A 23,192-nucleotide genomic window follows, 5' to 3' on the forward strand; every position below is an offset into this window, starting at 1 on the left:
TAGATGGTGCCTTCATGATTGGTTTCTCTCCATGCTTAGTTATCGTGAGTAAGTTATTCCCACAATGGGCATCTATTCTGTACTCTTTGAATCGCTTTTGAGCTGTTTTTATATCTCATGCTGACCATCACAATCATTTCCTGGTTGTCAGTGCACCATAAAAGATTTATGGAATTTGTGCAAGATTCACAACATAATCATGTGACCATTGTAGCTGTTCCTTCATAATCAAAGGATCCATGTTTGAGCTCCCAGTCTCCCCATTTTCTCTCTCCTGCCCTATATGAATGTTTCCTTCACCTATTAAGCTGTTCATGAAAACTCAGATGGAAATGAAGTACAAGAACAGCATGAAGTTAGCTAGCAGAAGCTGATGTACTAGTGACATGTTCAGGGTGAAGGAACATGCCAACAAGCTGGTTTGTGATAGTGAGTGGGCCAAGTGGGAAGATTTTTTGAAGGATCTGGGCAGAATGTGATGGTGAAGAAATTTGCGAATGTCTACACAGCTGAGGTATCTGTACAATCTGACTCACAGCTGAAATGGAGCAGTAGTGGGGCTGACTGTTGGGGCAGTAGTAGGTATTGGAGTGGTAAAACAGTGAGGAAATTCTCAAGTATGTGGAATTGCTGCTGAGGAATTTAATGATGGAGAGCGGAAAGCTAAGCTGGTGAAAGCTTTGCTGTGCCATCTGGAATGAAGCAGAAAGGGAAACTTCCTCAAGTTTGGAATGCCGGAGTCCAAAATACTTTACTGTATTTGTCAGATTCCTAGAATGAAGGAAGATCAGAAACCATGGATGTACTGAGCAAATCTTCTTGCAGAGATGGATTTTTCCATACTCGAGGCAGTTTCCTGTCAGTTGCTTAGAGCCTCTGGCACTTGTTTCACTTGGACGTCTTGGTCAGAAACTGTATTCACCTCTCTTGTTAAATATATCACTGTAGAAATCCATCCGTTTCAGTCATAGGAAACAATAAGAACATGAAGCTTAAAACTAGGCTGCTCCTTCCATAGTCCATATATTGCCAAATTAGTAATGACACCCTTTGCCTGTCCCACAAGGACTCTATAATCCAGAAGTGTTCAAACTGTGTTCTTTGGAACATTTGTGGTTTCCAATCCCTAAAACACACTTTTCTTATTTATTTATTTGACCCATCTGAATTTTAGGTGCCTTTGGGATTGAGAGGACTTTTATTGATCAATAATTGGTCAATAAAACCTAAAGTATTCTGCTAAGATTTGTTAATTTCTGGGATCCATGTAGATTAGTGGGCACACTAATTGAAACTATGGCTACTAAGACAACACAGCATGTACCTAAGCTCCAGGGAAATGAAGGAACAGAGATATATGTCCATGTCACGATGGTGTTCCCATGTCCCAGCTGCCTTTGTCCTTGTAGGTCATGGAAGTCATAGGTTTGGGAGGGAGTACTAAAAGCAACCTCGGTGAGTTGCTGAAGTGCATTCTGTGGATTGGTTGCAGTCTGTATTCAGTGTGCTGGTGGTGGACGGAGTGGATGGTTATGCCAGCAAATGGGCTACTTTGTCCTGGACTGTGCCAAGCTTCATGAGTGTCGTTATAACTGCACCAACCCATGCAAGTGGAGAGTATTCCATCACCTCCTTGGATTATGTTTGTATGTAGATGGTAGAGATGCTTTGAGGAGTCAGGAGGTAAGCCATTTGCCACAGAACACCCAGTCTTTAATCTGTGCATATAGCCACAACTTTTATCTGGATATCATCCAGGTCTTTCTGCAAGCGAGAATGGACTGCTTCATTATCTGTGGAATTGAGAAAGAGCTGAACACTGTGTAATTAGCCTGGACCTTTACTACATGGAGTGGTTGAGGCAGTGATCACTGCATCTTTTAAAGGAAAATTAAATAAACATTTTGAGTCAATAATGATGAGCCAAAGGGAGAATGCAGAGCAGTGGGATTAGTATCTGATCATTCGAGCAAGGGATGGCACAGCCATAATGGACTGAATGATAAAAGCAAAATACTGTGGATGCTGGAAATCTGAAACAAAAACAGAAAATGTTGGAAGAACTCAGCAGGTCTGACAGCATCTGTGGAGAGAAAGGTAGAGTTAACATTTCGAGCTAAAGAGAAATAAGAATGTGATGAAATTTATACTGTTTAGGGGGGTGTAGCAGGTGAAGCTGGATAGAAGGCCAGTGATAGGTGGAGGCAAAGGAGGGATTGACATGTCATGAACAAAAGGACAAAGGGATGTTAATGGTAGTGGTACTGCTAAAAGAGGTGCTGATGGTGGCATTAAGGTCAGAAAGCAGAATGTGATAATAGCAGGACAAGGGTAAGCGCTCTGGAAAGAACAACATGAACAAGTGACAGATGGCCCTAGTGGGGGTGGGGTGGGGGGAGGTGACAGTGGTTGGATAAAAGATCAAAAAAGGGATAAAAGGTGGGGATAAAACAATGAATAAAATGAAAACAAATAAAAATAAGTAGGTAAATAAAAATTTAAAAATAAAAATGAATATTGAAAAAAGGGATTAAAAAAGGGGTGAGGATGGAGGAGTGTGTTCATGGTCTGAATTTGTTGAACACAGTGTTAAGTCAGGAAGGCTATAAAATGCCTCATCAGAAGATGAGGTGCTGTTCCTCCAGTTTGCGTTGGGCTTCACTGGAACATTGCAGCAGGCCGAGGACGGACATCTGGGCATAAGCGCAGGGTGCTGTTTTGAAATGGCTAGTGAAAGGAAGGTCTGAGTCATGCTTGCAGACAAGCCGAAGGTGTTCCGCAAAGCGGTCACCCAGTCTGCGTTTGGTGCCTCCAATGTAGAGGAGACCGCATTGGGATCAGCGAATGCAGTAGACAAATTGAAGGAGGTGCAAGTGAAGCACAGCTTCACCTGAAAGAAGTGTTTGGGCCCTTGGGCAGTGAGGAGGGAGGAGGTAAAGGGGCAGGTGTTGCACCTTCTGCGGTTGTATGGGAAGGTGCCATGGGAAGGGGATGAAGTGTTGGGGGTGATGGAGGAGTGGACAAGGGTGTCCCTGAGGGAATGGTCCCTACAGCATGTTGACGGTGGGTGAAGAGAAGACGTGTTTGGTGGTGGCATCATGCTGGAGTTGGTGGAAATGGCGGAGGATGATCCTTTGAATGCAGAGGCTGGTGGGATGAAAAGTGAGGACAAGGGGGACCCTATCATGGTTCTGGGAGGAAGAGGAAAGTGTGAGGGCAGAGATGTGGGAGATGGGTCAGACATGGTTAAGGGCCCTGTCAACCACAGTGGGTGGGAAACCTCAGTTAAGGAAGGAGGAAGACATGTCAGAAGTGCCGTTTAGGAAAGTAGCATCATCAGAACAGATGCGACGGAGGCAAAGAAACTGGGAGAATAGGATGGAGTGCTTCCAGGAAGCAGGTTGTGAGGAACTGTAGTCGAGGTTGAGTGACCCCCCTTTTTGTGATGTACACCTTTCTTCTTATTAATAATTTAGGTGGTTCGGAGAACATTGGTGTTCTTACATGCTGGTGACTTTCTCTCCAAGTCCTTCCTTTCAATAGCTGAAAGCTCGTAGTTCAATTGCTTGAAAATGTTAATTTGTCTTTCTGCAATATAATTTTCATGAGATGCGATGCTCATGTTCGGAAACTTGTTGATTTTGCCTATTATCTTGGGTTAACCATTGCAATGGAAATAAGACTGGCCCAAGAAACTGAAGCGAACTGCATGGCAGCAATTTTGTTTTGCCACTGAGAATCAGCAATGGCAGAAATATTACATTCCTCCAGTTTGAACCCGACTGGGACCATACTGCTGTTAATTCATCTCATTGTTGCTGTGCACTTGAAATTTCTTGTTGTTGTCCTGGGCAGTATTATGAAGGGTAAAATCTTCCTATTGAATTTCGTTCTTAAAAGAATTAAGTAACGAGACATTGACTTCCGAAAAATATATTCACAATCCACTACATTAAAACACAGTGAGGCTAATCAGTACGCGAAAACACATTATCTGACAGGCTAGAAATGAGAGCTGTAAGATTTCAAGTCACACCAAGAGGAAGCTTTAAGCTTTGTTCAGGTGCCGATGCTGCCTGGTTAGTGGAACCTGTATGGATAATTTTGCCCTGCGGTTTAGGAAGTTATTTTCCATTTTACAGTGGCGTCACTGCTTTCTGCCCTCACGCGTACTTGCCAGTAACAGCAGGTGATTTTTCCAAGGGTCCCTTGTTCAAATTTCATTTTGGAATTTCCTCATTTTAAGACCAATATTAGAGTTCAACCTACTAGTTTTCCTTTTAAGACATTTTTTTAATTGAATATATTCTGCTAATCCCAGATCCGTTACTGTAGAACCTCTTCTGTAAATTTATCAATTTAGTTCTGCTGAATAAAAACCTGTGATAGGATGAACGCAAAGGATTAGTTTATTTGCATACGTTCAAACGTGGGGGGGAGGGTGGCAACGTTATCTTCTCTCTTACAGTAGAAGAGAGATGAAGAAAGAAAGATTTACAGGGGAAAGACCACAGAGAAAAGGATATTGTTTCACATGAGTCCAATACCAATGAGGTATTCCTTCACAGACGGCAGTGGCATAGTGGTATTGTCACTGGATTAGTATTCCAGAGACTTGGGGGACCCAGGTTCAAATCCCACTACGGCAGATGGTGAAATTTGAATCCAATAAAAATCTGGAATTAAAAGTCTGATAATGAAACCATTGCTGATTGTTGTAAAAACCCATCTGGTTTGCTAATGTTCTTTAAGGAAGGAAATCTACTGTCCTTACCTGGTCTGGCCTACATGACTCTTAATGCCCTCCATGAACAAATGAAAAAAAGAGATCGGCTAGCTGAAAACTGATGTTGGATAATTCACTTTTCCAGTAGAGTTGACTTCCGTGATGAGGTGGACACGTGGTGATGTTACAGAAGTTCAGAAGAAACAGTGTAGATGGGGCTAGGCATTCAACCCTGGACAGAGCCTCTTTTCTTTGCTGTTGCTTATAGATGGTAAAAAATGGCAAACTGAACTTTGCAGCCCCACAAGGCAATATTACTGGTTCCACAAGCTAGAGGTTCATGACACATGAATCCCATCTCTCCATATTGTCTTTGACAAAGGGTGTGGACCCCCCCTTGTGGGTTCCTGAGATCGTTAAATGTCTCAGCCCTTAGAATTGAAAAGATGGTTGCAGGGCTTTTTGTCCTAACAGACCAGTAGACTCTGTTCGACTAGCCTGGGTTCTGAAGTGCAGATGGCCTTTGTATAGTTCTCTTTGAATTTGGTCTGTGCAGCCCTCGGGGATCATTAGGGTCTCTTCAAAGATAACGAGATGCAAGTTTCAGTGATGCAGCCATGACAGCTCTCCTGTTCAGCACCCCAAACAGATATAGTTTCAGCCATCTTATAAGGTCATTGTCCAGTTTTTAAAATTTTAGAAATTAGCCATGAGGGATATATTATTTATATATATATATATATATATATATATATATATAAAAATATCCAGTGTGAGGCCTTAGTCCCTTAATAGTAGTTGTGATGAGCGTAGATGTGACACTGCTCTTCACTAACCTGTTTCCTTTTAACACCACAAACACAATATCAACCTTCCCACAATCTTTTGAATGGGAAAAGTGTTGATCTTTCAATTTGTGGTGTTCAGGGTGTTTGATCAGGGAATCTGATCCCATTGCTTTCGACTAGTCTACTTTTCATTTCGCTATAATATTCCTGTTGCTTGGGCCTATTGAGTACAATTCCAGTAATTGTTGCTGAATGAGAGACCGTTTTGCATTGAGGACTAGGTGGTTTTGATTGCTAATTGATTTTTTTACTGACTTCTAAATTAGGTTGATAGGGTGTTAAATCAGTAAAAGCTGTGAATCTGAAGATTTAGAAGTGCCATGAAAACCAACGTTTGTCATTGACCTAGTTTTAGACTTTTCTGGTTTAAAGTAAGTATGGGAAGAAGCAATGCCCAGCTTGGTAACTTCATTCCAATTACTCAACTCCAATTCAGAATTAGATGTGTATGTATTGAGCATACGCTTGTAAAATACTGCACAGATTAACACCCGTGGAATAAGATCTTGCCCAGTAGACCCACTTCAATTAAATCTGTTTTCATTGAAAATTTCAGACAGAAATGTTGTGACTAAGTCCTGAACACTCATTGGCTGTCAGATATGCTGTCATGGGGCAGAAAATAACCCTGCCAGAAAGATAAGCTCTTTATTAATACAAAGCAAAATGCGATTGACAGTCTCTTATGTATGTCAATTGTGGCTTTGAGGCCCACTGCAACACTTGAACACAGAATCAGCACTGTACATTGTCAAGAATGCTGTCCTTTTGATGAGGCATACAAAGGAAACTATGTCTCCTTGTGTGGTTAAAAGTTACAGGTTTTGCGGTGCTATCTCTCCATAACCAAGCCTACTGAAATGCGATCAACTACTGCTTATTCATCTCAGTACTGTTTGTGGGATCTTGCCTTGTAGAAAATGGCTGTTGCACTTGCCTGTGTAAGTCTCTGGGTTTCAGAGAATTAATTGAGATAGGCCTGAGGGAAGCTGGATTGACAGGGTAATAGATACTCCTTTCATTGTTTCCAGGATTTTTATTTTATCTTGTGGATCACATCTAATTGTGGGCTTGTGCAATAAAATTACTTCAGTGGACTGTACTGTAAGGTTGGAACACGAGCTTAAAATTGCGAAAAGGCTGGCTGGGAAAAAGACAAATTTGAAATAGCAATCCTGCAGTTAAGGAGGAGGAACCTATGAACTGGAGTTTGTTCACTGAAAATTGTTCTAAATCGTTTTTTTTTGTTCTGCAGAAGTGAAGCACCATGATCCGTTGAGAGAAGGAATTGAGAAAAACAGTTTTCCTAAGAACAGGAATGCACCTGAAAATGAAAAGAAACCTAAGACACCTAGCCCAATGCTGTCTAGCTTTAAAACCGATGGATTGCCCCCGGATAGTTGGGATGAGATCATGAAGAACTCAGGTTCCCCCTCTGAAGCACTTCAGAGGACAGAATACCAGCCGTGGGTTGGTGGACTTGGCCGTATGCCCTGTGTCAAAAATGAGGTCTCTGACTGCAAGCAGGGCAAACAGGGAGGCACTTCCTTAAATCTCGACAAGCCTTTGGAAGTAAGGGGTAATCAAGGGACTTTTGGACGGGTGGAACATACCAGCTTTAAGGATGAAGAGATAGAGAATGATTCACAGCCCCTCAGGTCAAACTGCAGGACATACTGTCGATCAAATAAAGGTAAACCAGGAGGTACTGGCATGACAAATTTTGATAAAATAATTGATGGCACTGGGAAATCTGCACACGCTGACCTGACATTGGGCAAGGAAAGCCTAAAACCAGACACCAAAATTTCATCAGAGACAACAGGAAAGACGTCAACAGCTCGGACTGCAAAAGACACCATCACCTTGCCCTCATCTTATCTATCACCTTGCAATGTCACGCTTCAGGACACCACAGATCGTAGCATGGACGAGTTCACCACTGGTCCAGCTGACCTGGGAGAAGCGGGACGGTTGCGGAAAAAAACCGAAGCTGCGGCAAGTAAGACCACAGTCAGATTCCGACCGACCCAGTCCAAATCCAAAAAGGATGCGAAGCTAGAGTTCTTTGGGTTTGATGAACAGGAAGGAGAGGAAGATCCTCTCCGATCCACTGGCGGTGCTGCCAACTATAAAATCAAATACTTTGGTTTTGATGACCTTAGTGAGAGCTCTGATGAGGATGATGGCACTGAGTCAGAAGGCAGACGCAAGAAAAAAGCTTCAACTAGAATGGGTGAAATTGTGGAACTCCTGTCGAGCTCTGAGTCGACAGGTGACTCTCAAGGTAGTCAGCCACAGTCTCAGGATAGCACTAATACAGGTGGGTAGCCACTCATCAAAAATTGAGCGGTTTGTTTAGAAATTTTCATCATTCAATTGGATCATGGCTGATCTGCATCTTACACTTGATGAAAGGTGGAGTTCACAGATATTCAATACAAAGCTGAAGGCAGTGGTTGAAATATTCAAGAACTCACTGGATTCCGGAAGGGTCCTAGCGGATTGGAAAACCGCTAATGTGACGCCCCTGTTCAAGAAGGTAGGGAGACAAAAAGCAGGAAACTATAGGCCAGTCAGCCTAACATCTGTTGTTGGGAAAATGCTAAAGTCCATTATTAAGGAAGAAATAGCAGGACATTTAGAAAAACTTAACACAATCAAACAGAGTCAACATGGTTTTGTGAAAGGGAAATCATGTTTGATGAATTTGCTAGAGCTCTTTGGGGATATATCAAGCAGAGTTAATAAAGGGGGACCTGTAGATGTAGTGTATTTGGATTTCCAGAAGGCATTCTATAAGATGCCACATAAAAGGTTATTGTACAAGCTAGGAGCTCACAGTGCTGGGGGTAATGTATTAGCATGGATTGAGGATTAGTTAACACACAGAAGACTGGGAGTCAAGATTAATGGGTGTTTTTCAGGTTGGAAAGACGTAACTAGTGGTGTGCCACAAGGATCAATCCTAGGGCCTCAATTATTTACTATCTATATTAATGGCTTGGAGGAGGGGGCAGAGTGTAATGTATCCAGCAGAAATAGATGGGAGGACAAAAGGAATCTGCAAGGGGATATAGGTTGATGAGTGGGTGAAAACTTGGCAGATGGAGTTTAATGTAGGAAAGTGAGAGGTTATACACTTTGGAAGAAGAAGCAAAAGGCAGACTATTTAAATGGAGAGATACTGCAAAAAATGCAGTACAGAGGAATATGGGTGTTCTTGTGCATGAAACACAAAGTTAGCATGCAGGTGTGCAGCAAGTAATTAAGAAGGCAAATTGAATTTTGGCCTGTATTGCTAGGGGGTTTGAGTTTTAAAATGGGGAAGTCTTGTTACAACTGTACAGGGTGTTGGTGAGGCCGCACCTGGAGTACTGTGTACAGTTTAAGTCCCTGTATTTAAGAGAGGAAATATTGGCATTGGTGGCAGTTCAAAGGAGATTCACTAGGCTGTTCCCTGGGATGAAGGGGTTGGCTTATCAAGAACAGCTAAACAGGTTAGGCCTTTATTCATTAGAGTTTAGAAAAATGGGGATGATCTTATTGAAACGTACAGGATTCTGAGGGGCTTGACAGGGTAGATGTTGAGAAGATATTTCTACTAGTGGGGAAGTCTCGACCTAGGGGACATAATTACAAAATAAAGGGACACTCATTTAGAATTGAGATGCTGAGGAATTTCTTCTGAGGGTAGTGAATGTCTGGAATTCTCTACCCCAGAGAGTTGTGGAGGCTAGATCACTGAAAATATTTAAAGAGGAGGTAGGTAGAATTTTGAAATATCGGGGAGTTGAGGGGTATGAGGAGCTGGCATGAAAGAGGAGTTGAGGCCTGGGGCAGATCAGCCATGATTTTATTGAATGGTGGAGTAGGCTTGAAGGGCCTACTCCTATTTCTTATGTTCTAATAGTTGCCTATTTCTTATGTTCTAACAGTTGCCTATTTCTTATGTTCCAACAGTTGCCAGACAGATGCATGCATTTGCTATTGTCTTGTAGTTGATACGTTACTAGTATTTGTGTGCCAGTCTATAGCTCATGTGACATATTACAACATATTGAAACACTGGCATTAAGCTCGATAATTAGTATGTCTCAGTGTTTTATCAGATCAATGCAGAGGAGTGCACACCTCCAGTGTCCTCTGTTCTGTTGTAAGTTTAGGCAATAGCTTAGATAATTGCAAACATTTACCATATTATATAAATATAGTTGGCAAGTTTATCTACACACTTCATCCCATCGTGTTCTTGTTTCCCAGTACATAGGAACATAGGAAATAAGAGCATTTGGCCCCTCGAGCCTGGTCCAACATTCAACTAGATCATGGTTGATCTGGCTATCTATCCCCATATCCTTTGATAGCCCTAATATCTAGAAATCTATTGATCTGTAGCTTGAATATACTCAATGATTGAGCCTCTATAGCCCTTTTTGGGTAGAGAATTCTGAAGATTCACCAACTTCTGAGTGAAGAAATTCCTCCTTATCTCAGTACCGAATGGCTTGCCCCTTATTCTGAGTCTGTGTCCCCTGGTTCTAAACCCTTCAAACAGGGGAAACATCATTCCTTCATTAACTCTGTCGAGCCCTATAAGAATTTCATGTTTAACTGAGATCACCTCTCATTCTTCTAAACTCTAGAGAACATAGGCCCAGTCTCCTTGATCTCTTCTCTCTCAATCCTGCCATCCCAGTGAACCTCTGCTACACTCCTTCCATAGTAATTATATCCTTCCTCAGGTAAGCCAATCAAAACTGTATACAACACTCCAGGTGCAGTCTCACCAAGGCTCTGTACAATAGCAGCAAGACTGCTTTACTCCTGTACTCAAATCTTTTTGTAGTAAAGGTCAACATACCGTTTGCCTTCCTAATATCTTGCTGATACCTGCTTGTTAGCTTTCAGTGACTTGGGAACAAGAACACCCAGGTACCTTTGGGCATCAACACTTCTCAATCACTCACCATTTAAGAAATACTCTGCATTTCTGTTTTTCCTATCAATTTGGATAACTTCTCATTTTTTCATGTTATATTCCATCTGCCATGTTCTTGTCCACTCACCAAGCCTATCTAAATCCTTTGAAGCCCCCTTGCATCCTCCTCACAACTCCCACTCCCACCTAGTTCTGTGGCATCTGGAAACTTGGATATGATACATTTGGTCCCCACTGCCAAATCATTGATATGAATTGTGAATAGCTGTGGCCCAAGCACTGACCCTTGCGATAGCCCACTAGCTGCAAGATGTCAACATAAGAATGATCTGTTTATTCCTACTCAGTTCTCTGCCTATTAACCAATCCTCAATCTGTGTCAGTGTATTACCCCAAATTCCATGTGTTCCAATTTTGCTTACTTCCTGTATGTATCCTTATCGAACACCTTCTGAAAATCCAAATACACCACATCCACTGGTTCCTCTTTATCTGTTCTGTTGGTTACATCCTCAAAAAAACTCCAACAGGTTTTTCAAACATGGTTTCCCTTTCATAAATCTATGTTGACTCTGCCTATTGAGGTCATTATTTTCTAAGTGTCCAGTTTTCACATCCTTCATAATAGATTCTAGCATTTTCCCTACTAATGTCAGGCTAACAGGTTTGTAGTTCCCTGTTTTCTCCCTCCTTTCTTAAATAACGGGGTTACATTTGTAACCTTCAAATCTGCAGGAACTGTTCCAGTATCTATGGAATTTTGGAAGATGACCACCAACCCATCCATTATCTCTACAGCAACTCTTTCAATACTCTGGGATATAGATCATCAGGTCCATGGGATTTATCAACTTTCAGCCCCATTAATTTCTCCAGTACTACTTTTTTACTAATACTAATTTCTTTCACATCCTCATTTTCTGCTATTCCTGGGAGGTTTTTTCTATCTTCCTCTATGAAGACAGACATACAGCCTCCGATATTTCCTTATTCTCCATTCTCTGCCCGTGGTGGGCCCTTATTTGCCTTTGCTAAGCTTTTCCTCTTTGCATATATACAGGAGCTTTGACCATCTGTTCTTGCTTTCATATTCCATTTTCTCTATCAGTTTCTTGGTCCTCCTTTGCTGAATTCTAAAATGCCCCCATTCCTCAAGCTGACTACTTTTGTTTTGGCAACTTTATAAGTCTCTTCTTTGATCTAATGCAATATTTAACTTGTTTGCCATGGTTGGATCGTCTTTCTTGCTGGGTTTTTGTGCCTCAAATGGACGTAATGTTATTGTAAACCGTGTGTTAATTCTTTAAGTGCTAGCCATTGCCTGTCTACTGTCATATCTTTTCATGTAGTTTCCCAACTACTGCAGCCAGTTTGTCCCTCATACCTTAATAGTTTCCTCTGTTTAGATTTAAGACCCTAGTTTTGGATTGAACTACATCACTTTCAAACTTAATGTAAAATTCTATCATATTATGGTCATTCTTCCTGAGAGGTTCCTTTACATTGAGATTATTAGTTAGCCCTTTCTCATTGCGCAATACTAGGTCCAAAATAGCCCGTTCTCTAGTTGGTTCCTCAACATACTGTTCTAGAAAACCACTGCATACACATCCAGGAATTCATCCTCCGCAGCATTAGTGCTCATTAGGTGTACCCAAGTTCTCCCATGATGATTACTCAGTATTAGCCTTGTTATAAGCATCTCTAATTTCATTGTTCATACCATGTCCTACATTATCACCACTGTTTGGTGGCTTATAAGCAATCTCTACTAATGTTTGCTGCCCCTTGCTGTTTCTTAGTTCCGCCCAAACAGATTCTACACCTTGATCTTCGATCTAAGACCCCCTCTCACTAATGTACTAATCTCATCTTTTATTAATAGCACTAACCCATGTCCTTTTCCTTTTTGCCTATCTTCCTAAATGTCAAATACCCTTGAACATTCAATTCCCAGCATTGGTCACCCTGCACCATGTCTCCATAATGGCACTTGGATTATACTGTTTACTTCCATTTGTGCTGCCAACTCATCTACCTTGTTGCAAATGCTGTGTATTCAGATAGCGTGCCTTTAATTCTGCCTTTTTTATTATTTTTCGCTACCTCTAGCCTTGTCTGCTGGCATACTCTTAAGTTTACACACTCTATCCCTTCCACACTCAGATGATCAGTTCCCTTATTTTTAGCGTGCTCTGTTGGCTTGTCTTCTCTCCTTGTTTAATCACACCTTTCCTCACCTGATCCCGCGACCCCACTATTTAGTTTAAAGCCCTCTTTAAACTATAGGGCTGCAGAGCCCTTTTTTTAAGTTTTTCGTAGCATTTCTGAACTCCAGCTTCTGTCAAGCATAAACTAGGTGTGTAAGTTGTGCATGAAATTTTGATATAAAGGAGCCTGTGTTTGTAATGGACCAGTGCAGCTCCTTACATTTAGAAGACTATTTTAAAAAAAACTTTGGGAATTTGGCACTTTGATAGACCAAGTTGGAAGAATAGTGCCTTTTATAACACCCTGAAGCCTTTTAAATATTCTAATTTATGCTTCATTAAAATGTAAAATACATTCCTTTACAAAGCATTTGGGGGCTACGACTAGTTGAAAGCGAAATCAAGTGAAATTTACTTAGAATAAATGGAAGTCTAATGAAGTTGGTTAATCCACAGCTGTTCATGAAAATATGCACATAGATTATAATGTCAAACGGGGGCATTAAATCCACGTGCAATATAATGTCAAAGGCAGCAATACTGGCGATGCTTTTCAAAATAATCTGCCCAACAATTATTAGATTTTCATCAACATTTTTTTACTTCGCAATTGAGATATAAAATCTTTATTTTATGACTTAAACATTTTTGGGCCGTTTCAATGTGTTGCATATCCTGCTACCCAGCTGAAATGGGCTTTTTTGATACTTTTTTGGGCTTTACTCCAGGACAATGACCTGGTTCTGATGTCCGTCAGGTAGTGAATTTAGGGTAATGTTATTTTTTAAATTTGTCCTTGGGATACTACAACTGGAATGCTGCCAGGGCCCATAGCCTTTGCTGTATCCAGTGCCTTCAGCTGTTTCTTGATATAGTCTGACATTACTGATCTTTTCCTTTGCAAATTCTGTAACTGGCTCATCAAGTGTCTAACTTATCTGCTTACTTGTTAGATGTCCTGCCTTGTCCATGACAAGAACATGTAGACCCAGTTTTTATTGCTGAGGCTTGGGTGGTAATGATGTATTAATTCACTCAGTGGTACTGCTGTTAGTGTGGATACAGGTTGCATGGCATCTGTTGCAATTCTGCAGAAAACACCAGAAATGGGTCTCCATTAAGCCAGTAAATTAATGAAAATTTGGTTGCAAGTCATACGATGTTTATTATTTGTTTCCAGATACAGGTGGAAAGACTAATTCGAGCAGAAATTACACCTTTGAGATTTTCCTTCTTTTTCAAGTGTAGTGCTTTCTGGCATAAAAGCAAAATACTGCAGATGCTGGAAATCTGAAATAAAAACAGAAAATGCTGGAAACACTCAGGTCTGCCAGCATCTATGGAGAGAGTAACAAAGTTAATGTTGCGAGTCCTTATGACTCTGAAGAAAGGTCATGCAGACTCAAAACGTTAACTCTGTTTCTCTCTCCACAGATGCTGCCAGACCTGCTGAGCTTTTCCAGCATTTTCAGTTTTATTTCTGTGTTTGCCAGCTGCTGGTATCCTTGCAGTGAAGTTTCTGTGGGCATCCAATTACTTGGGTTGTGAGCTAGAATCCAGCACCTGCTGAAACCAGCTGGAGGCCATGTGAAAGTAGCACAGAACCTATTTTAGGCCACAAGTCTTCATGAGTTTGAGACAGAAATGGGGATCACTCCCACTTGCAAATTGTTACATGAATGCGACGTATTTGAACAGGCCAGTGTAAAACATGCACTTTTTCTCCACCTTGCCCCTCCTCTGAAGGAAGCTGTTACTGCATATTGTCACGATGCAGTTAGGAACCAGTAACATTTTGTTTAAAGTAGACAAAGTTTGAAACCCCAGTTATCCACTAGGTGAGTAAAGCCACAAGATTCTGTGGTTTTAACCTAACAAAATAAACTTTACTATAAGAGTCAGAAAATTAAAACAACCTACAATATCTATCTTATATTATATCTATCTTATATTCTAACATTCAGAATTAACACGAGGTAAATATGATTTAACAGGCAAACTCTGGTTGAACACACCACACTTCACAGTGTAATGACAGGTGTGAACCAGACAGACCCCATGAATTACTCAGCAACCAACCCAGATGCCAGTGACCACAGTGAGTCACAAAATCTCATTAAAGCTCAGCCTCCCTCACAAGGGATTACAACTCCTCACTTTAGAAAATCTAGCCTCTGAATTCCTTTGGTAGTCACTCTGACTTGGACCACCTCAACAACTGCTCACCTCAATAGTTTAATCTATTCTCCTGGGTCTGCATTGCATAGGATTCACAAAGCTGCACTCCTCCTAATTACCAGCTCAATTCTAGCTCTGTCGCAGGCCGCTAGCTTCACTAAGTTGGCACTGCCCCTGGGTTTCTCCAAACTCCAGTCTGCTGGCTGCAATGAGCTATAAATGGCTCCCAGAGCTTCTCTGAGCCCCAACTGCCTCCAGCACGAAACCAATGACCTTTCGCCACCTTCTCAGCTCTCCAGCACTTCTCCTGAGCCCAAACTGCACCAATTGGCTCCCAGGGCTTTTTTGTGAGCTGCAAACCACAGAAGGTCAATACTGTAACTCCCAGCTGCGCCAAACAACTTCCAGGGCTCTCCTGAGCCCTAACTGCCTGGAGTCTGAAAATAATAGCACCTTTTCAATATGGAGCCTCTCCACCTGCTGCAGAGCACTCTGATGAATTGAAACCAGAGACCTTCTTAAGCCCCACACATCTCCATGACGATGTAGCCTTTCAGGGTTCACAATATTTTAAAACTAATTTAGCTCTCTTTGCAAACAGTGTAGATTGTGTGTCTCCAGTTCTCCAGCCAAGTAAGCCCACCTGCTGTTTTATGGCTCCATCTCTTTTCTGACTCTATTGAACAAACATGGTAAATTTGTGAACTGCCGTTTTCCTTTAGGTGTTCTGGCAATCCCCGAACCCCAGCATTTTAGCTACCTTAACTCCACAAGAGTACGAGAGGTGGACCCTGGGACAGGCAGTCAGCAGCACCTAGAGGATCTAGCACCTAGTCCATACTCAAGTCGAAGTAAGGGTAAAATAAAAGCAAGGGTCCATACTCTATTTAGTTAAGGTAGGTCTGGGGAGCTCAGTCCCGTGATTTGCACATCCTGCCTATGTGGGGAATCCTAGACGCTCTTGGTGGTCTGGGTGACCATGTATGCAAGAGGTGCCTCCGACTGGAGCAACTCGAGCTCCGGGTTTTGGAGCTTGACCGGCAGCTGGGGGCGCTACGGTGCATTCAGGTGGCTGAAAGATACGTGGATAGCATGTTTCAGGACGTGGTCACCCCACACCTTAAGGAAGTGCAAGCAGAAAGGGAATGGGTGACCGCCAGACAGAAGAAGGGGACCGGGCAGGTAGTGAGGGAATCCCCCGAGTGCATCTCGCTTGCAAACCGTTTCTCGGCCTTGGAAAATGGTGGAAGTGACGGTTCCTCTGTGGAGGCCAACCAGAGCCAAGACCATGGCACTGAGGGCGGTCCAGCTGCTCGAAGGGGGTGGGAGGAAGAAGTGTGGTAGGGCAATAATGGTAGGGGAGTAGACAGGCGCTTCTATGGCCATAGACGTGACTCCAGGATGGTATGTTCCCTCCCTGGTACCGGGGGCAACGGCGTCACAGAACTGCTGCAGGGCATTCTGAAGAGGGAGGGTGAACAGCCAGAGCTTGTGGTCCATATTGGGACCAATGAATGGGGAGAAAGAGGAATGAGGTCCTGCAAGCAGACTTTAGGAAGTTAGGGAGGAAATTGAAAAGCAGGACTTCAAAGATAGTAATCTCCGGATTACTCCCGGTGCCACGCAGTAGTGAGTATAGGGACAGAAGGATAAGCAGATGAATGCGTGGCTGGAGAGATGGTGCAGGAGGGAGGGCTTTAGATTCCTGGGCATTGGGATCGTTTCTGGGGGAGGTGGTACCTGTACAAGTTGGATGGGTTACATCTGAAAGGGAATGGGACCAACATCCTCACGGGAAGGTTTGCTAATGCTGTTGGAGCAGATTTAAACTAAATTGGTGGGGAGGGGGGGGTGGATCCTGAAAAGTAGTTCAGAGGGGAGAAAAGTGGAGATGGAATTGGAAGTTAAAACACTAGTAAGTGAATCTGGAAGGCAGAGGAAACGTAGGCAGAGAAGAAAAAAGTGAGTTTAGCAAGGCTCAATGGAATATATTTTCATGCAAGGAGCCTGAGGAGTAATACAGATGAACTGAGGGCATGGATAGGCACGTGGGAGCATGATATCATAGCTATGACTGAGACTTGGCTAAAAGGGCAGGATTGGCAGCTCAACATTCCTGGTTATAAGGTATTCAGACGAGATATAGTGGGGGGATAGAAGAGGAGGGAGGTTGCGATATTGATCAAGGAATCAATTATAGTAGTGAGGAGGGATGATATCTTGGAAGAATCATCAAATGAGGCCATATGGATAGAAGTAACAAAATACAAAAGGGGCAAACACGCTGTTGAGTGTGTGCCATAGGCCCCCAAACAGTCAGGGAAAGATGAAGGACCAAATATGTAATCAAATTTCAGAGAAGTATAAGAGTGATAAGGCAGTAATAGGGGATTTTAACTACCCAGGTGTTAACTGAGATAGTTTTAGTGTGCAAGGTAGGGAGGGAGCAAAATTCTTAATGCACCCAGGAGAAATTTTTTAGCCAGTCATAGCCCAATAAGGGAGGGGGCAGTTCTGGACCTAATATTCAGAACTGAGCCCGGGCAAGTGAAAGGCGTTTCAGTAGGGGAGCATTTTGGAGATAGTGACCATAACTCAGTTAAATTTAGGATAGTTATGGAACAGCATCTGGTTGGGCCAGGAATAAAAGTTCGAAATTGGGGAAAGGCTAATTTTACTAAGATGAGATACAATTTGGCCCAGGTGGACTGGGAGCAGCTACTTGCAGATAAAACTGTGTTAGAGCAGTGGGGGAGCATTCAAGGAGGAAATAGCAAGAGTACAGGGCAAATATGTTCCTGTAAAGACAAAGGGCCAGAGAACCCTGGATGTCAAGGGACATAAAGGTTAAGATTAAGGAAAAAAAAGAGGTGCATGGCATATACTGAGGGCTCAATATGGCTGAGTCCCTAGAGGAGTATAAGAAGTGCAAGGGGGAACTTAAAAGGGGAATTAGAAAAGCTAAGAGAGTGCATGAGAAAACATTGGTGGGTCGAATAAAGGAAACCCCAAAGGGGTTTTTTAAATATATGAAGAGCAAGAGAATAACTAGGGAAAGAGTAGGGCCAATTAGGGACCATAGAAGTAATTTGTGTGTGGACCTGGAAGACGTGGGTATAGTCCTCAATAAATACTTTGCGTCGGTATTCACAATGGAAAAGGACAACAGGTATCGACATCAGGGTGGAGGACTGTGGAAATATTGAAGGAAATTAACATAGTGAGTAGGTACTGGTGAGTTTAGCGGCCTTAAATAAACTCAGGCCCAGATGAGATGTATCCCAGGATGTTGAGGGAGACAAGGAAAGAGCTACCAGGGGCCCTGGCAGTAATTTTCAAATCCTCTCTGGCCACAGGTGAGGTGCTGGAGGACTGCTAATGTTGTCCCATTATTAAAAAAGTGAGGAAGTGAGATCAGGAAATTACAGGCCAAGTCAGTCTAACCTCGGTGGTGGGGAAGTTACTAGAAAGAACCCTGAGGGACAGAATATATCTGCACTTGGAGAGACATGGATTAATCAGGAATAGTTGGAATGGATTTGTTAAGGGAAGGTCATGTTTGACAAATTTACTTGAATTTTTTGAGGAAGTAACCAGGAGTGTTGATGAGGGTAATGCATTTGATGTGGTCTACATGGACTTTAGCAAGGCTTTTGATAAGGTCCCTCATGGCAGACTGGTCAAGAAAGTAAGAGCCCATGGGACCCAAGGCAAAGTGGCATGTTGGATCCAAAATTGACACTGAAGCAGGAAGCAGAGGGTGATGGTAGAAGGATGTTTCTGTGACTGGAAGTCTGTTTCCAGTAGGGTTCCGCGGGGCTCGGTGCTGGGGCGCTTGTTGTTTGTGGTGTACATAAATAATTTGGACTTAAATGTAGGTGATGTGATTAAGAGGTTTGTGGATGACACAAAAGTTGATTGGGTGGTGAGTAGTGAGGAGGATAACCATAAACTGCAGGAGAATATCAATGGATTGGTCAGGTGGGCAGAACAGTGACAATGGAATTCAACCCAGAAAAGTGTAGGTAATGCACTTGGGGAGGGCGAACAAGGCAAGGGATTATACTGTGAATGGTAGGACCCTGGAAAGTACTGAAGATCAGAGGGACCATGGTGTGCATATCCACAAATTCCTGAAGGTAGCAGGGCAGGTAGATAAGTTGGTTAAGAAGACATTTGGGGTTCTTGCCTTTATTAGCCGAGGCATAGAATACAAGAGCAGGGAGATTATGCAGGAACTGTATAAAATGCTGGTTAGGCCACAACTGGAGTACTGCGCGCAGTTCTGGTCACCACATTATAGGAAGGATGTGATTGCACTGGAGGGGGTGCAGAGGAGATTTACCAGGATGCTGCCTGGGCTGGAGGGCCTGAGCTATGACAAAAGATTGGATAGGCTGGGGTTGTTTTCCTTGGAGCAGAGAAGGTTGAAAGGGGACTTGGTAGAGGTGTATAAGGTTATGAGGGGCATAGATAGGATGGCTAGGAAGACACTTTTTCCATTCGTAGAGGGGTCAATAACCAGGGGGCAATGATTTAAGCTAAGAGGTAGAAGGCTAAGAGGAGAATTGAGGAGAAATTTTTTCACCCAGAGGGTGGTGGGAGTCTGGAACTGCCTGAAAGAGTGGTTGACTCAGAAACTCTCGTAACATTTAAGAATTATTTAGATATTCACTTGTGTTGCCATGGACTCCCGGGTTATGGATCAAGCACTGAAAGACGGAATTAGTGTAGTTAGAGCTTTGTTGACTGGCAAGGACACGATGGACCGAATGGCCTCCTGTGCTGTAAACGTATGCGCCTATTGACATAAACCCAAGACCTAGATATTCATCACAATATTTAAGATGATCCCCATCAAATGTGACCATTCTCCCTCATTCCATGTGCAGTAGAACATAGGCAATTACCCCTGATGGGGGAGAATGGGTGAAGAACATAATTATGCTTTAGTCCACCACAATGTTACTTGATTGTGCTGAGGCCCTGCTGTGTACTCAGCTTGGTTGATTCGTGGTCTTCTAGATTTATGTTATGAGAATAGACAGGAGAAATTTGGTCATTTCAGCCTTGAAATAAGGAATGAGAGAATCAGAGGCATAGAAGATTGATAAAATCTGAATTATTTTAAACAATAAATGGAGGGAAAAAAGAGGATCCTAGTTGGAAGTAGTAACAGGTAACTTTATGACTCATATCAGGAATTTCTTCAGAGTGGTGAACATGGGGGGGTGGATTCCCAGATGACTATTTGTGATGGTTGAACAAGAAAGGCGAAATTTGCCTCCCTCATCCGTAAGTGTCTGGTAAACAAGACCCAGAGTAATTTCTAGGTGGTCTTATCATAAATGTTTGCTGTAACCATCAATTTTTTTGTTGAGACAGGCTGCTTGTGCTTACCAGATTTAGCCTGACTTTGTTGTTAGACTGCATGGCAGTAAAGTTCACCAATTAACGAACAAGTCTGTGAAGCCCAGAACACCTTGACCTGGCACATTTAGTCTAATATATTGTGATTAGATGTGGTGATGTGGAGTGGAACATTTTTTGCAGCCTTGTGTAAACCTGCATGAAGATCAATGACAGATACTGTGGTAAGTTGGATTAAAAAGCTACCATTAAAATTGTGGCATGTTCGATGTCTTATACCAGATGAGCAAAGCGTGAACCTTTTTTGGATTCTGACTACATCCCCGGAATCATGCATTATCTTCTGACATTGCAAATTATGTCACACAGTCAAGGATGGGTAGCAATAATTCTGCCATCTGAAGTCTGGTTCAGGGAAGACCATTGATGTTAGAATAATTCAGTTAGTCCTTTAGCCATCGTTGGGCAATTAGTCAAGTAGAAGTTGGCAGGAAATCGTGGTAAATAGACTGCTGAGAAGTTCTCGATTCCCAAACCGTGGGAAAGTTTTGGTGAGTTAAGAATGAATGCATTGAATTATGTCCACCTTACAGAACAGGTAGATGTTCAGTTTAATGTCTCATTCAAAAGATGGCACCTCTGACAGTACAGCACTCCCTCAGTATTGGATTGAGATATTGGCCTAGGTTAAATGAGCAAGACAGTGGAGTTAAAGTTCTGCTTTCATTTGTGTGGAGCCGAGGAGAATGATGAGGGAGGGTAATATTGGGGGGAGGGGGTGAAGTTGGGGCGGGGCGGTGGGAGATTGAAGCGGAAGGGGCATTAAAATGGGAATAGCTCACGTGTGGTTACTATACATGTACATCTCCAGTTTCTCCAAAACACACCATTTTCTATCTTACCAAGTTAAGGGTGGGTTTACTGCATCAGTATATCTAGGCAACTACAAGATGGTAGGAAACAGAAGAAGCTGTTCATACCGTGCTGACGAAACTTCTGGCCTAGCTCTGCCTATTTCTACCCTGGTGCTTCAACCTTTTACTGAAGCAGAATTTGGTTTGAATTCCCTCTTGAAAACTTCAATGAATGACTGGGTCTGATAATGGAGAAGCTATTACTGCCAGTGAGTAACATCACTGAGTACACCTGAGGTTCTACTGCTGTGACTGTACATTATTGTATTACACCATGATTGATTGTGGATGAGGAACGTCAAGCAACTTTTTTATCCTATTGTGAGTAAGAAGGATTTCAATGTATATAGTATGTTGACTGGTGAATTGCACTCATTTTCAGATTCGTTGGAATTCAGTGATGAGTCAAATTCCATCTTTTCCGATGTTGGTAGGAAACCAATGAACAGACAGGAAAAAGCCAAGGAAAATACCAGGAAAATTTTCCATGGACCTAAACGGGTAAGAATTTCAAGCTGCTGGAAAGCTGGAATGTGCCACAAGGTGACTTGTCCTTCTCCATGCTTAGTTAGTGCCAAGTGTTTTATTTACATCAGGAGTGTTCAAGCACTTTCTCGCATGGCTACCCAGGTATGCCATGGAACCTCAAACCATGTATAAATTTTCACTGTGTTCCCATTCCTCTGCATTAGACTATAAGTAATCAAATGCTACCATCAATGTAAAAGGTCATATCAACCATGGTGCAGGGATCACCTGAACTGACTGTTCCAGGGCACGAGGTGAAATGACCCTCCCCAAAGACCAGTCGCAACAAAACAATGAAATTACACTTGGTCTATGGGAATCCTACTTCTGTTTGCCTAATATTATGCACACTGACTGTTCTTTCACACGCTGCATCACAAGATACAGCTCGTGACCCTGACCCATCCCTTCCTGGTCAGCTACTCCTGACCGTGTGAAATACACGATGAAAACTTGTGTCGATAGAGAACTTGTGTTTCGTTGCAGTTCCTTGTAGTGTTTTTAAGTTCTGAATCATTTGATGCCTGGTGCTGGTGATCCTTCCCCCATATCCCTGGTGCTGCTTTGTAATGGGATCTGTTCTGGAGCAAGGGGATGGAGGAAAGAAAGAAGTGACTGGTTTCCTTGAGAGCTCCAGCGATGACCTTATTGAAATTGGCGACTAGAGGGAATGACAGAGCACCCAACTGCTGCTCTGGAGTGAGTTGGTCACGTGAACGGGTTTGATTTCAGATTGCAACAGCCTATTTCTACACTGCCTGAATAAAGACCTGTGTGATCCTGCCAAGACACCTTTGTGCTGGTTTGCAAACAAAGCTGCCTGATGGTGTCAGAATGGATTAGCCTCCATTGTTCCCAAGGCAGAATCTGAACCCTTGTATACGCGACTGAAGTTGTTTGCAGGTGGTAAAACTGGTAATTATTAAATCTTTTCCAGTGAAGAAGGTAATGTTCTTGCATGCTTTCATCTTCAATTCGGAATGATTCAATTTGTCCATATTCCAACATTGGAAAGGTGTGGTGGCTGAGTGCATATGGAATTGGACCAGTTGCCAAGTAGATTTATTCAAACTGCACCAAGTTGTAAAATTGAATTTAATATCTGGTGATTTGTGTGCCATGAAAGCTTCTGATTAAGAATTGTTTTTAACAAGCTGGTTCACTGATGTCCTTCAGGGAGGGACCTGCCACCTTTTCCAGTCTGGCTTACACATCCTTAGTCTTGCAGTACTCTGGAATGGACAGAGTCCTGCCTTAGGACTGCCACCCACATCTCAAGGAATAAAGCTAAATTTTAAAAAAAATCCTCCAATTGGGTCCAGGGTCAAGTCACAGTTGGTTAGGTTAGTTTGTGTTGAGAGACGACAGGGATATTACTTGGTGAACCTTGCTGAATAGAAATTAAATTAACACTGCTATTTAATTGGGACAGTATAATGTATGTATTTGGAGCTTAAAGCATGAAATGCCTGGATC

General features: G+C 42.5%; 1 protein-coding gene across 2 annotated transcripts in view; it reads left to right on the plus strand.

Moving 5' to 3' along the window:
• LOC121270745 (wings apart-like protein homolog) overlaps nt 1–23,192 on the plus strand; it is a 168,641-nt gene that overhangs the window by 60,528 nt on the left and 84,921 nt on the right. For both annotated transcript variants that reach the window (XM_041176128.1, XM_041176129.1), the window contains exons 3-4: nt 6,830–7,897; nt 21,571–21,689. In XM_041176128.1, coding sequence (XP_041032062.1) covers nt 6,830–7,897; nt 21,571–21,689 — 1,187 coding nt within the window. The remainder of the gene's footprint in view (nt 1–6,829; nt 7,898–21,570; nt 21,690–23,192) is intronic.

The sequence above is a fragment of the Carcharodon carcharias genome, chromosome 28 (genome assembly GCF_017639515.1).
Source record: "Carcharodon carcharias isolate sCarCar2 chromosome 28, sCarCar2.pri, whole genome shotgun sequence".
In the NCBI taxonomy this organism is placed as follows: Eukaryota; Metazoa; Chordata; class Chondrichthyes; order Lamniformes; family Lamnidae; genus Carcharodon; species Carcharodon carcharias.